We start from the raw sequence: 14517 nt of genomic DNA, 5'->3' as shown, positions 1-14517 counted from the left end.
AACATTACTTAGCTTTGTCGATAACCCCATGAAGTTTGGTTTCTCCGTTTTTTTGAGAAACTGTGCAAAGAGTATTTTACCCGAGCGGATATCTGAATGTATCAATCTTATTTTTCTTCCTTTTGTTGTATACTTCAAGTGGGAAATTATGCTTGACCATGGATCTGCGACCCATTGAAAATGGAAAATGGCGCCTGTTACTTATAGGACGCACATCGTACACTTACTTAGGACTAACCGCATGGGATAAATTCTATCTTAGCTCCTTAGAGAAATAGAGTTAAAAAGCAACGGTAAAGGGAGCACTACAGGAAAAATATACATCTACAACTGGAGTTTTACAACTCTTTGCTAAACATCGTAGAAAATCTTATGTTTTACAACTGGTTTCAAGGGAAGAGTTGTCGTATATCATCACTACCAACCCTTAGGACCAAGGGGTTGCGCTAAGAAAACAAACGAAAACTCCTTAAGCAAAAGAGTTGTGACGACATTTAGCTATAACAACTTTGTTCCATAAAGGTAGTTCCTTAGCCCACTACAATTCTCACAAGAGTTGTTGAAGAACAACAAAATATGATAATGAAAAATAGTGTTAGAGGGGATATTCGAATATGAAACTACTGCATGGAAGTCTAACTCATCAACCATCCTTACAGTTCACAAGTTTTGATTTTTTGTGTTTTCTTTAATAAAAATGTATAACAACACTTATAAGAGTTGTTGAAGTAAAAATATAGAGTGTTGGAAAATGAGGTTGAGGGGATTTGATCCTTAGGCTCCTGCATGGAAGTCTACACCACTAACCATACCTACACTATCACAAGTTCTGTCAAGTTTGTGGTTCTTTAATATACTAACTTTATGACAACCCTTTATAAGAGTTGTAAAACAAAATATATGGGTGGATTCATCATTCTTACCAAGTTTCCGGCTTATAGTGGTCCACTCACGACCAGGTTTCGATCTCGGAGCCAGGTTATGCCTCGAAGTTTCCATAAGAGGGTTTGGTTAAGGTTTCGGAGAATATTCCGACGTAATCTTACCTGTTAATGGATGGATTCATCATTCCTACCAAGTTTCCGCTTATAGTGGTTCACTCACGGCCAGGTTTCGATCTCGGAGCCAGGTTATTCCTCGAAGTTTCCAGAAGAGAGTTTGTTTATGGTTTCGGAGAATATTCTGACGGAATCTTACATGTAAATGGATAGATTCATCGTTCTTACCAAGTTTCAGGCTTATAGTAGTTCACTCACGGCCAGGTTTTGATCTCGGAGCCTGGTTATGCCTCGAAGTTGCCAAAAGAGGGTTTGTTTAAGGTTTCGTAGAATATTCCGACTGAATCTTACCTGTAAGTGGATAGATTTATAGTTATTACCAAGTTTCCAGCTTGTAGTGGTCCACTCACGGCTAGGTTATGCCTCAAAGTTTCCAAATAGGGTTTTTAAAGGTTTCAGGTAAGATTCCGAAACGGATGGATTCACTGTTCTTACCAAGTTTCTTGCATAGTTTGAAGTCAGAACCCTCCTGGAGCTTCGTGGTTCATAGATTGTATGCCATTATACCGAATTTGAAGTTTGAATCGACATTCAGCTTCATATTTGTCGATTTTGATGATGTATCATGCTAAGTTTGAAGTCAGAACCCTCCCGGAGCTTTTGGTTCATAGTTTGTATTCCCTTGTACCACAGTTGAAGTTCGAATCGACATTGAGCTTCATATTCATCGATTTCGATGATGTATCATGCTAAGTTTGAAGTCAAAACCCTCTCGGAACTTCGTGGTTAATAGTTTTTATGCTTCCGAGTCTAAGATTGTGAATTAAAGCTACTTCATGACCCATATGACTAGTCGAAATTACTTCATGACCCATTTGACTAGTCGAAATTCAAAACGGAAGCACAAAGAAAAAGAACAAAATCACAAAGAGAAAGCACAAAGAAGCACACCAATTATCGAATTCATTTCTTATTTTTCAGCTTCATTCCCATATGTTTTCGGATTTTTTTTATAACGAAGGTCCATAATAATATCTTAAATTTGTTGATATATTTCTTGGATTTTTTTCATATCGAAATTTGATAATAAAACCGAATACACGAGTTTTTACTAGCACAAAGAGAAACACACAAGCTTCTCAATCCGTATGAGCATCCTAAAGCAAATCTACATCGTCCCATAATTTCTGCAATCCGTATGACCTCCTTATCTACGGTCCAAACCTAAATATTGACCTTATCTACACTAAAGAGAGAGAGAAAACCACCACTCATTCTCCTCCTCTCACTCTCTTCTCTATTCTCTCTCTTTTCTATCCTACAGTATTTCTTCTTAGTCTTTTATGTTTATTTTTTTGGTCATTTTTTTCCCTTGTTTCTGTAGCTTTGCAAGCTTACATGTTTTGACCTTATTGTCTTTGTTTTTGGTCTTAATGTAGTCCAATTTAGCATATGTAGTGGAAAATTGGTATCCATGATTATTCTTAGAGGTTTCAAAGGATATGTGAACGAACTCCGTTTCTGCAGTGCATACTTTCCAAAGGATATTCATGGGATTGCAAGGATTCTCGCAAATGCCGGCGCAAATCAGCAGAGGATACTATTAAGAGGCTTATGAATTAGGTTAGTCTTTGATAATTTAATGCGAGATTTTAATATCTGATGTCTAACTCTTCAGCTCCCACTGTTTTATGGTTAGACCAGTCTCATCTGAATGAGCAATTGAAATATATTGTCTTAAAGAATGTGTTTGTCAATTTACTGATTTGGGTACGTAATTGACTTACATTTTGTTATCCAGTTGAGGGATATGGCTAATTTATTGAACTTGTCATGTTAACATTCTGTACCGATATTGTGACCGGAGGTAAGAACAAGAGGCTGAAAGTAAAGGGACCTGTGAGGATGCCAACAAAAACTCTGCACATCACTTCCAGGAAGACCCCCTGTGGAGAAGGTAAATTTTAATGCCTACTTTTATTATTTTGTTTGACTTGTATTGATAGGTATGAATGCACCCGGTTCCATAGTGTTAGACTTCTGCTTGTTTTTGACATTTAAACATACAGTCTTTGGGCATCCAGAATTCATAGTATCTTTTTGATCTTGGGATATAATGGTTTTATCAATTAAGTATGGAAAGTTGTACATTAATCGTAGGTCCTTCCAAAGGTAGCGAACTTTGAGGTACACGGTTTTTGTATAACTCAAAAGTGGCTTTGTCTCTGTTCACTTTTAGAGACCCAAAATATGTATAGATGATATTTTGCTTCTAGAGGTTTAGTTGTTGTATTCTGATAGAAGCAGGATAAAATTGTTTAATTCAAAGTCATATTTGCTGTCTATTTTCTATGCTATAGCATCGCAGGCTCATTGTAATGTTTTGTCTAATGTCTATAACTGCCATTGTTTTTCCCTGGATGGATGGATGTTTGAAGCCACGCTTTCTTGAATTGCATTTGTGAGGGTGGATGTTAGTGCAAACTTGCTCAAGGACCCAGCACTTTTTGTCTTTGGGTTACACTTTCATTTTTCTTATACGATGTTGACAAGATATCACACAATAATGCTGTAGAATTATAAGCACCTGAGTGTTATGGCTCATATTTGACAGGTTGCTTAAGTCAGTTTTTGTATATGATCCTGACTGTGAATACCTGCGTTGTTCTTTGAGATAGTTTTTTCACCGAATCACTGTACATCGTGGTTAATTTCCTTGTTATTTTTCAGGTACTAACACCTGTGATTGTTTTGAACTCCGTCTGCACAAGAGAGTTATCGGTCTTGTCAACTCATCCGAGGTTGTGAAACCTGATCACTTCGATTACTATTGAACCCGGTGTTGAGGTTGAGGTCATCATTGCTGACCCATGAAGCATCTAGTAAATGGTTATTTGCAGAATCTCCTTTTATGTTTGTTTCTCTAAGTTTTTCTGTATCATAGGTCTTTTACTTTGAATTTCAATTTAAGTTAACTTGGGTGAATGAAAATGGGTTACACTAGCAAGTTAATGTTAATGTGATTTACTTTCCGCAATTATGTTTCAGCTCTAAATTACTGTTTTTTCAAAGTAGTTTTATGCACACAACTTCTAACAAAAGTTGTAGTTACACATTCATCTACTGAAAACAAAAGTTCTTACTTCAAATACTACAACCTTCAAGGATGTTGTGTTAGAAATTATGTCTACTAAAGACAAAGGCGGTGAAAGAAAGTATAACGATACAAATAAGAGTTGTGCAAGATTTTTCAGCACTCTAACAAGTGTAGTAATAGTATTATTCACAATAACTAGGGAAGTTGCGTTACAAAATTGTACTACACATATTAAATGTTGTGAAATCAAATCTTACAATATAAATAAGGGTTGTGTTAGGCTTTCAAAAAAAATTTGAAAGAGACAACCTTGGCAAAACATTGTCGAAACAGGAATCACATCACCCTTTACAACTCTTAGTCAAACATTGTAGAAAAGCTTGGACTTTCTACAACCCCCACCCCCCTCCACAATGTATGAAATGGAGTTGTCGTAGGGGTACTACAACTCTAATATGTAGTCGTCAATGTTGATTTTTCCCGCAGTTGTAGGATCAAAATATCGCACAACATATCAAGTGTGCGTCATTATCAACATCAAGACCGTGGAGAACGTAGCCTGGCCGTACGAGAAGATCCAATGTGAGCGTGCGAGAACATCGCACGTTAGATCCGAAAATAGGGGAAATATTAGCTGTCATCCACTATGTAAACACCTATATAAAGAGAAAGGCAGGAGAGAAAAAGTATAATCATAAAAGAGAGAGACACATTTTGTAGAGATTTATTTTCTTTATCATCTTCTTCCCTAAACGCTAGATCTAGAGCTCTACCAAGAATCCATTAATTGAGATTCTAAATGTAAATTCATGTAATTACAATAATCATAGTGAAGAACCATGGATGTAGATCACATTGATCGAACCATATAAAAAAATCCTTGTATCCGTTTACAATTTTAGCACTCTTATCATCATTTTAATATTTAGATATAGAAAATATCTTAAGGGGTGTGTTGTAGGATTTCCTGCAACTACAACAGTGGAGCCTTTTTTAACCAACCTATTATCATCTCGGTTTAGTCCTTCCTTAGGATTGCCTAATTTTTTCTATTAAGAAAAATAGTTTCAGGGTATTCTTAAACATTTTTGCGTCCTCGATATTAGACAACAACCAAACTGAGAAAACGCCCCTCAAAACACTCATTATCGACTCTGATCAGTAAAAGTTAACCACATGAATATATCATACAAAACGCACAACTGCTGGTTAAGTGATTCCTTACTAGACAAAAAATCTTCAACGATCCTCTTATAGAATTCGTATCCTAATGACAGCAATAGATTAATTCTCTAGTAGCCGGTTTACAGGAATTAGCAGGACGGGTTTTTGCATGAAACTAATTATATAGTTGCATGGCTAGCTTCTAACAGCCAATATACATATTCGATGCATGTTTCTGCTCTTGGCTCAATAGAATAACAATATAGGACTACCAATTAATCCCTTTTAATCTTTTTGATTGATTTATTCAATCAACTCCAAATACAATGAATAACCAATATATACAAGAAAGTCAATGGTATGCAAATAATCATCGATTTAATTAAAAGGATGCCCATTGTGATTAGCATTTTGAAAGATATGCTCCATAAGGGAAATATAATCATGATTCATGAACAATATGTCTATGCTAGCTATTAGCTATCAATTAAGTACAAAATGCTATAATTTACAGAATTTAGTACTATATTGAAAGATATGCAGTAAATGCGTTTGATCTCTCAACTTGGAGAAGCTGCATGGAAATGAAACAGAATACAATTATGTAAAGATAGTTGACAACATAAACCAGAAAATTAATTATTGTTAATAATTATATTATATAAGTGTCTCTGAGGTAACCAAGTTCAAGTATCATAAACATTCTATAGAAACATATATAAATACTTAGACACTCGCTCAGACATATACACAAAAAGAGTGTTGAGTTCTTCAGAATTATTAACCATGGAAGCAAAATATGTTGTAGTTTTCTCAGCTTTAATCTTTTCTCTTTTTAACCTAGGCGAAACAGCTACTACAGGTAGTTGGAAACTACTGAAGAAAAGTATTGGTATTTCCGCAATGCATACTCAACTATTGCCAAATGATCGAGTTATTATGTTCGACAGAACTGATTTTGGTCAATCAAAAATTTTATTGCCAGAAGAAATTTGTACCGATGTTTCTGCTGATGATCAAATCGATTGTTCAGCTCACTCGGTCGAACTAAACCTTTTGGATAGAAAAGTACGCCCACTTACAGTGTTTACCGATACTTGGTGCTCTTCTGGTTCATTAGCACCTGATGGCATGCTACTACAAAGCGGTGGATCCGGCACTGGTCAACGTGCCGTTCGAACTTTTCGGCCGTGCGCTAACTGTGATTGGACGGAGGATCAAAAAGGGCTAGTTGTTCCCCGATGGTACGCGTCTAACCAAATTTTGCCGAATGGGAAAGTTATTGCCGTTGGTGGTAGAGGTCAGTTTAATTACGAGTTCATCCCCAAAAGCACATTGCCATCCGATTTCAAAGTCTTTGCACTTCCATTTCTAAGAGAAACCAGAGATGCCGTAGAGAACAATTTATACCCATTTACTCATCTCTCAACTGATGGGAACCTTTTCATCTTTGCTAACACTAAATCAATTTTGTTTGATTATGTAAACAATCGAGTTGTTCGAAATGATTATCCAGTCATGCCAGGTGGAGTTTCACGCAATTATCCAAGCACTGGTTCATCTGTACTGCTCCCTCTAAAACTTGGTTCCATCAACAGCAGTATTGGTGCGGTACCAGATGCTGAAATCTTCATCTGTGGAGGGGCACCACCAAATTCATACATCAGTGCCATCAAAGGAACATTTCTACCTGCTGCCAAATCATGCGGACGTTTAATGATCACAGCGAAGCAACCAAAATGGGTTATGGAAGAAATGCCAATCGAAAGAGTCATGGGTGACATGCTCTTGTTACCAACAGGTGATGTCTTACTTATAAATGGTGCGAAAAAAGGCGCAGCTGGCTGGTATTTAGGTAGGGAACCGGTTCTAAACCCCGTACTTTACCAACCGGAATCGGGCAAATTTGAGTTGATGCAACCATCCAAGACTCCTCGAATGTATCATTCAACTGCTATTTTGATTGCTGATGGGAGAGTATTAGTGGGTGGGAGTAATCCTAACTCGAATTACAACTTCACAGAGATGTTTCCTACTGAATTGAGTGTTGAGGTTTTCTCGCCACCATATTTAAGTAGCGGTCCTCGACCTCGGATTAATTTGAGGAAACTTAAAACTGAAATATCTTACAAGGAGCCAATTTCCATTGGTTTTGTTTCGAAAAAGAACGGAGGGATGGAGAAAGTCTTTGTCACCATGGTTGCACCATCATTCAACACACATTCTTTCTCCATGAACCAAAGGATGCTGGTTTTGAAAACCAATCAAGTACGTCAAGTCACCGGCAATTATCATGTCATTGACTGTTTTGCTCCGGATACTCCTAATATTGCACCCCCCGGCTATTATCTACTTTTTGTGGTACGAAATGGGATTCCTAGTAGGGGAAGCTGGATGCATATCAGTTAATACTGTTAACTGTGAAATGTAGCTTGCTATTTACTTCTCCTATGATTTGGAAAGTTCATTGTCAACTGGTACATTTATTCATTTCATTTCGTACAAAATGTTGTAATTTTTTATTGTTTACAAGCTGTAATCGTTACAAAATGATGATTGCAAGGTAATTTCAAAGAAATGGAGCTGTATTTCATTCATTCATTCATTCTTTTTTTTTTGTTTATGCCTTCTTCTCTTTTTCTTTCCTTCCTTTCATTTGTTTTCATGGAGCCGTGTCTTCAAACAAATGGTTATACTTCTAATTGATAAAATGGACGAGTTGAAGGTGCTGCTCAAAAAATGAAATACCTGAATAACCTCTGAAGTAAACACACCCATGGTACATCCAAAAAGAATGTAATCATCCAGCTTATGTTTCTCTAATTTAGAGGATGAGAAATGCATAAACATGCTGAAGATTACAGAATTCCACATTGTGAGCATCGAAAAGATAGTGAAACTGAAACCTCAATGCACTGAGACAGGTGTCCCACAGAAGACATCTAAAGTAATTTTAATCATGTTTCTCAAATGAAAATAGCCGCAGAATCTAAACTGCAAACGCTTCCTATTGATAAAGAAGTGCTTGGTTCTTTCACTGATCATTGATTTACCACGTCCCATGGAAGGAAGAAATCTTCTAACGATGATTCTAATGCTACACACTCTAATCACTCTGGTGATCAGAAAGTATGTCTTTTTTGTGATTCAAAAGGACATGTTCAACGGAAGAGCAAACTGAAGCTGAATGACAATTACTTTGGTCGAATTCATCATACCTTAGATTTAATACTCAAAGGTGTAACTGACATTCGGAAGTCTAAACCTATTAGTTTTAGTATTCATCCTGTGAATTCTTCCAGGAAAGTCAGTTCAATATGCTCATCGAACGTTCAAACCAATTGTAGCATCAATACAAATCGTTCAAGGAGATTTCTTCTCAACCTAATGTGAAGAATGATGTTCCAGATGTGAAAAAGGTGTTGGTAAACTTTATATATTTTATTATATTTTACTTTAAACCTTTAACTAAATAAAATTAATTATTGTTTTCTCTCATGAATGGAAAGCATTTTTAGTCCCACAACGGGAGTTCCTGTTCTTAAGTTGTATTTGTCAATTATATAAACAAATTCTCTACTTTTGTAAAATTCTCTATATTTTAGAGAGACCCTCAAGGAGAAATATTTTATATTGTTTTCTTAAGCGTTCGCGATTTTCCTTCAGAGTTTTTTCGGAGTTGCCAAGCTCAAGTTGAGCATCTACTACATATGCTAGTAGTAGGTGCAATAGGGTGTTTTATCCTGGAGATATCGGTCCTGTGGGGGCTATAGCATCACTCTTGAGTGGATCCGGGCCCTAATGTCTTAAGGACAGCGTGTTGAATACGTCATTCATTCTGTTTTTCCAAAGTTTTGCCTTGTTGTTGTTGCGGAGATCTGGGGAGCTCGTTCGTTTCATCAAATCGATCACTTCCATTATAAACGAGTCAAGTATCAATAACTTTTGCTTATTTGATTTTCCTTTTTTTTTTTTGATTATTGCACCCAACAATCTTAAGACATTATAATTTGTAATAATCATGAATGTTAATTGTGTAGTGAAAAACAAAAAAAACGAATTTTTGGTCAGATGTAGAGTTTCAAATTGTTTTCTTAACCTAGAAGGAATTTTAGTGAACCCTTTTGACCAAATGTAGTAGACATCTTCATAGTTCCCCACATAAAATTTCAGAAGTTTTGGAGTTGTAAAAGTATTTTTTTGATATTTTACAAAACAGAGAAACGTTCCTAAAAAATTCTGACGAGCACAAATTTGTTGTTGACTAAATTAGTTTTAAATGGGTAACATGTGTTTTTTGAAACGGTGATTCAAACGAAGTTTGTAGATCTAGATGTTATCTTCAAAACTCATTTTATTTTCCGATTCGGAACTAAGGTTTGTGAGAGGTGGTGTATTAGGTGATTGGGAAATCACCGTGTCCATGGTCAGAGTATAAACGAAGATTGTGACATGAACACACGTCTTCCAAAGATGACAAAGGAAAGAACATCAAACACAACTCTAAGCGTAGTCTTCATAAGAAAGGTATGTTTCGTAAAACTGAATGCAGCATTACTTTAATTAAAGGTGATTTTTATGTTTGTAAAATTCTTGGCCACACGGCAGTAAATTATTGACAACATATATAAAAACCTTCATAAGTAGAAAGTTAATTCTAATTTGTTTGAAACAAACTAGAACGAGTTCAGTGGCATGATGTTAGAAGTTATTTTAATAACCAATGTGACATACCAGTAGGTGGACTCTGGAGCCACCAAGAATGTTTGTTAAAACAGAGACTTGTTCACCTCCTATCAGAGGATAGGGGGATGTAGAGAAACTCTTTATCAGTAACTCATCTGCGACAAAGGTTGCATAAAAGGAAAAGGTCGAGCAAAAGCTCATATCTATAATATTCTCACACTGAATGAAGTTTTCATGTTCCGAGCATATGCAAGAATCTTGTATCTTGTTCTGTTGTAGATGGTAAAAGATTTAAACTTTAATTGAATCTAGAAAACTTGTTGTAACTAGGCAGTGATTTTTTAGGGAAGAGTTATAAGACTTTGGGTTTATATGAGCTTAAGGGGAAAACTGATGAAGTTGACATAGTTGACTCTTGTGCTTTCTTTGTATGATTGAATTTTTTGCGTGGTAGAATTGGAACCGTAAACTTATAAGTCATTGCTTAAACTTCCCAGCATAGGCTGCGTACCCAAATTTAATTTGGATTTTGAACACAATAGTGAAATTTGTGTAGAATCAAAATATGCTATAAAACCTTTTAGCAAAAATGTTCAGAGTAATTCTAAGCCATTAGAATTAATTCAGTTAGACCTAGTTGACATGATTTCAACCCAAAATTAAACCACTGTGGTAAAAGATGGTTTATAACTTTCGTAGATGATTGTACGAGGTACTATTTTGTATACTTGCTTAGGAATAAGGATGATGCCTTAGAATCCTTAAGATGTATAAACTTGAAGTTGAAAACCAATTAGAAGCCTTGAACATAAAAACTATATCCTTAAGGAGATGATAATTTCCATGTTGATTAGTTCAGGATTACTTGCGGCCTTGTGGGGGGAGGCAGTCCTCTTAACTAGTATATCATGAATACCCTTTTAAGGATCAGATGAAACTCCATATGATTTATGGAAAGGTAGATGACCTTCTTATGAATGCGTCAAAGTGTGGGGGTGTTTGACTAAGATTGTCATTCCTCTTCCTAAAAGAACTAGATAGAAACCAAAAATGTTGATTGTGTCTTCATATAGGGTATGCTGAGTATACTTTACATATAGATTTTTAGTTGTGTGTTCTGATTTTTTAGACTTTGGTGTGAATATTATTACGGAATCTGTAATGACTCTCAAGCTATTAGACCAATCAAGAGACGGCTAAGCCGCTAATGACTAGGTTAATTAGAGACGAACGTTAATTAATAGAAAATTAATGTAACAACGTTTTAGATACGAAACTAGTACCATCGAATAGGTCTCGAAAAGTTACGTGGAATGGACTACTCGAACTCGTCATTCGGATATATGACGAAGAAGATATCATCACATTAGTATGAAGGGAAAATTAGTCATTTTGATTTATACCGCCCGGCTTCCCTTATCCAATCTTTGGGAGTCTCCGTATTTTTTTCCTTGTTCTTATCTCCTAGCCGAACCGTAGAGAAATCATTTTCTCATTCTTTTCTTCTTTCTTCTTCTTCTTCTCAATTCTGTCTCTTCTCTCCTCCTCTTCTCTTTCTGCGTGTGACTGAGATTTTAAAAGGAAGATTTGTGATTAGTAGGAGGTGGGGAAGATCATGGAATAGTTAATAATGATGATTCCGTAGTTTGTTGTTGATTCAGACTCGAATGAGGGATTGAATTAGAAGTTAGGGTTTTTACGAAAAGCTCAGAGAAGAATTAAGAGATGGACTTGGTGCTCTAGGAGAATGAATTGAGATGGATTTATGTTTAATTGAATAATATAAAGTTTTTTTCACGAATAATCAGTGAGTTAGGGTTTGTAAGAAATTCAGAGAGGATGTAGAAGATGCAATTGAAGGCTTGGAGGATTAATCAAAGATGGGTTTGATGTAATTTGAGACTTTGATCGTTGTTTTGGGTTCGATTTAGAGAAGTCTTGATTTGGGAATGAAATTAGGAGTTACTAAGAACTGATGTTGGCTATGAAGATTGTTGAGATGGGTAGTTTAATTTTGTGATAAATAGGAATTGATCTCAGTGTCTTGAACAAATTAAACCAAGGTAATTGTTTTCTTTGTCAATTTAGAGTTTTGTTTATTGTTAAGTCTTTGAGTTTATTATTGAATTAAGAATTGAGGTGGGTATGTATGAGTGTTAGAATTGGTATAGCAACTTGATATTAATGAGCACTAGGATGTGCTTGTGATGGACTGAAATTAGAGACAAAGAATTAGATGAATGTTAGACATGGAAAAATCTTTGAAAAGGTATAACTGGTGGTGAAGTGTAACTGCAGAATTGAAGTGATTGAAGATAGTGGCAATGATATTGAGAAATGAAGATGGCTGAGCTATGGTGATGTGGTGGACTGTGTTGCAAGTGTTAGTACTGAATGGCTAGGATTGTTGGGTTGCAACTGTGATTCAAGATACAAGAGGTGGTACAGGTCATGTTAGATGATTGCATAGAAAGTTCATGCAATTGAACTAAGTTAATTTGGTGGTGAAGATGGAATGGACATGGAACTGAATTGGATGCTAATGCATGATTGAGTTAAGTGACTATAGGTGAAGGTATGGGTTGAACTGATATTTGTTGATCTAATATTGATGAGAAGAAGGATCGAGTATTAGTTGAGCTGAATGATGGGTATTTGTTGTTGAAATGGAACTGGTGATGCTATTTAAGGTGTTATGGATTACTGGTGGTTTAAGTTTGTGATCGGCTTCATGGAGAAAGAAAGTTAGGAATCCTGAGTTTATATCTCAGATGTATTGGTGATTGTTAGTTAAGGTTTAGAGTAGACTGTTTATCTCAGGGAAGGGCTCTTGAGATATGTAATTGGTAGTGTAGACCTTGTAGGGTGAATGGAACTGTAATGGGTAATTGCAGGGTGCTAGAGTTGTACTGTTGTAGTTGAAAGATTGTTAGAAATGGAGATGGAAGATAGTTATAACTTTTAGAACTGTGTATATAGAATGTTGCATCATGATTGTGCATTAGTTTGTAGCATGAGCATAGGGCTCATGCCTTATGTTTTAAACCTGTTAGTCATTCTAGTCAGTTTTGCTGACTCATTTTGTTTAGTTGTCTCGGTTCATCTGACTGAGTTGATCCAGAATGATTCCTATTTGACTCGTTGACGGATTTAACCCTTTGACTTTGACTGTCGTTGACTGTTAGTTGACTCTTGACCGTCGCTTTGACGGTTAATGACTGTTAGTTGACTTTGTTGTGCTTGGGATTAGAACCAGATTTCCTATTGAACATGAATTAGACCTTTGTGGTTTGAATTAGACCTTGGTCTCTTCTACAAAGTTATAGATATTCATTAAACTCATCAAATGGACTATTGAACCAACCCAATTCAATTAGTAAACCCTAAGATGTGCTAAAGTTAGATAATGAAAGGTATAGAACCATAAATGGGCTTAAATACATTAAATAGTTCACTTAGCCTATACCTATATATTTGTATGAGATTATGTTATGAGACTTATGTGAGCCTTTGATTGATTTCTTAAAGTGCTTGAGTGATTAACAATTATTTTTTTATTAATAACGACCGATTCAAAGGACAAAATAGAGGATTTTGGATCTCGAGGTAGGCATGGCTTGTCATCAAATCAGGTGGGAACTCTGTAACCTTCATATAATCATTAAGATTCTTTCCAATAACGAGCATAATGTGCCTTTACTTCTTGTGAGCATATATGTGTATAATTGAGTGGGTATGAGTTGTGATATGTGTTACCTAGTATCCCCGCAGGGAGTGTCTATGGCTGTCCCATGGCTCCTTGCTAAGTCTTATTCAGCACGGGAAGTGTAAATATTATATAGCACGGGAAGTGCAATATAGATATATCAGCACAAGGGTGTAAATATTTTACTTTTTATTTTATATGGTAAATTTATGTTCTTACTTAGCATGGGAAGTGTAAATAATACTACGCGGTATTGGGGGAAAACGGTCTTAAGCATATCATGCTGGTTTTATCACAGAATATGTTTTTCCTTTCTAGAAATGCTATATTCGATGTTTGTTGATTGTTTGGTGAGTATTTTGATGTGTGTTTGCGTTATTTTCCCCGCGAGGAGTGTCTGTGGTTTCCCTATGGCTCCTTGCTAAGTCTTATTCAGCACATGAAGTGTAAATATTATATAGCACGGGAAGTGCAATATAGCTATTTCAGCACAAGGGTGCAAATAGTATTAGTTTTTATTTTATATGGTTAATTTATGTTTTATCCAGCACGGGAAGTGTAAATATGACGACGAGGTATCTGGGGGAAATACTCTTACGCATGTTATGCACGTTGAATGTTTAGTTACTGTTCTTTAGAAACATGAGCATGTTAGTGATTATTCAAAAGTTATTTGTTTCCATTGGGCACCCCTTTGGGATGATATGCGCACCCGTTCCCACTTCAATTTCAGTAATCAGAAGAAATGGTGCACGAAGATATATGTTTTCGTAGATTAAAGATTTAGCGAACTGAAGATGTTTGTTTATATTTTTATGTATGTATTCTTTCTTTATTTGTAAAACAGCGCATTATTATATTCATAT

At 35.8% G+C, this 14517-nt stretch overlaps 1 protein-coding gene and 1 long non-coding RNA gene across 2 annotated transcripts; both read left to right on the top strand.

Annotated features, from left to right (window-relative positions):
* The first annotated feature begins 2384 nt into the window (after window positions 1-2384).
* LOC113335156 lies at window positions 2385-3980 on the top strand. The gene is made up of 2 exons (XR_003353183.1): window positions 2385-2955; window positions 3729-3980. It is a non-coding gene; the product is annotated as an uncharacterized LOC113335156 (long non-coding RNA).
* A 2056-nt stretch (window positions 3981-6036) lies between these two features.
* Window positions 6037-7668, top strand: LOC113335241 (aldehyde oxidase GLOX1-like). The gene has a single exon (XM_026581353.1). The coding sequence runs from the start codon at window positions 6046-6048 to the stop codon at window positions 7666-7668; it is 1623 nt and encodes a 540-aa protein (XP_026437138.1). The 5' UTR covers window positions 6037-6045.
* The last annotated feature ends 6849 nt before the right edge of the window (window positions 7669-14517 follow it).

The sequence above is a fragment of the Papaver somniferum genome, unplaced genomic scaffold, assembly GCF_003573695.1.
Source record: "Papaver somniferum cultivar HN1 unplaced genomic scaffold, ASM357369v1 unplaced-scaffold_139, whole genome shotgun sequence".
NCBI classification, from domain to species: Eukaryota; Viridiplantae; Streptophyta; class Magnoliopsida; order Ranunculales; family Papaveraceae; genus Papaver; species Papaver somniferum.
This window is presented reverse-complemented; position numbering and strand designations above follow the sequence as displayed.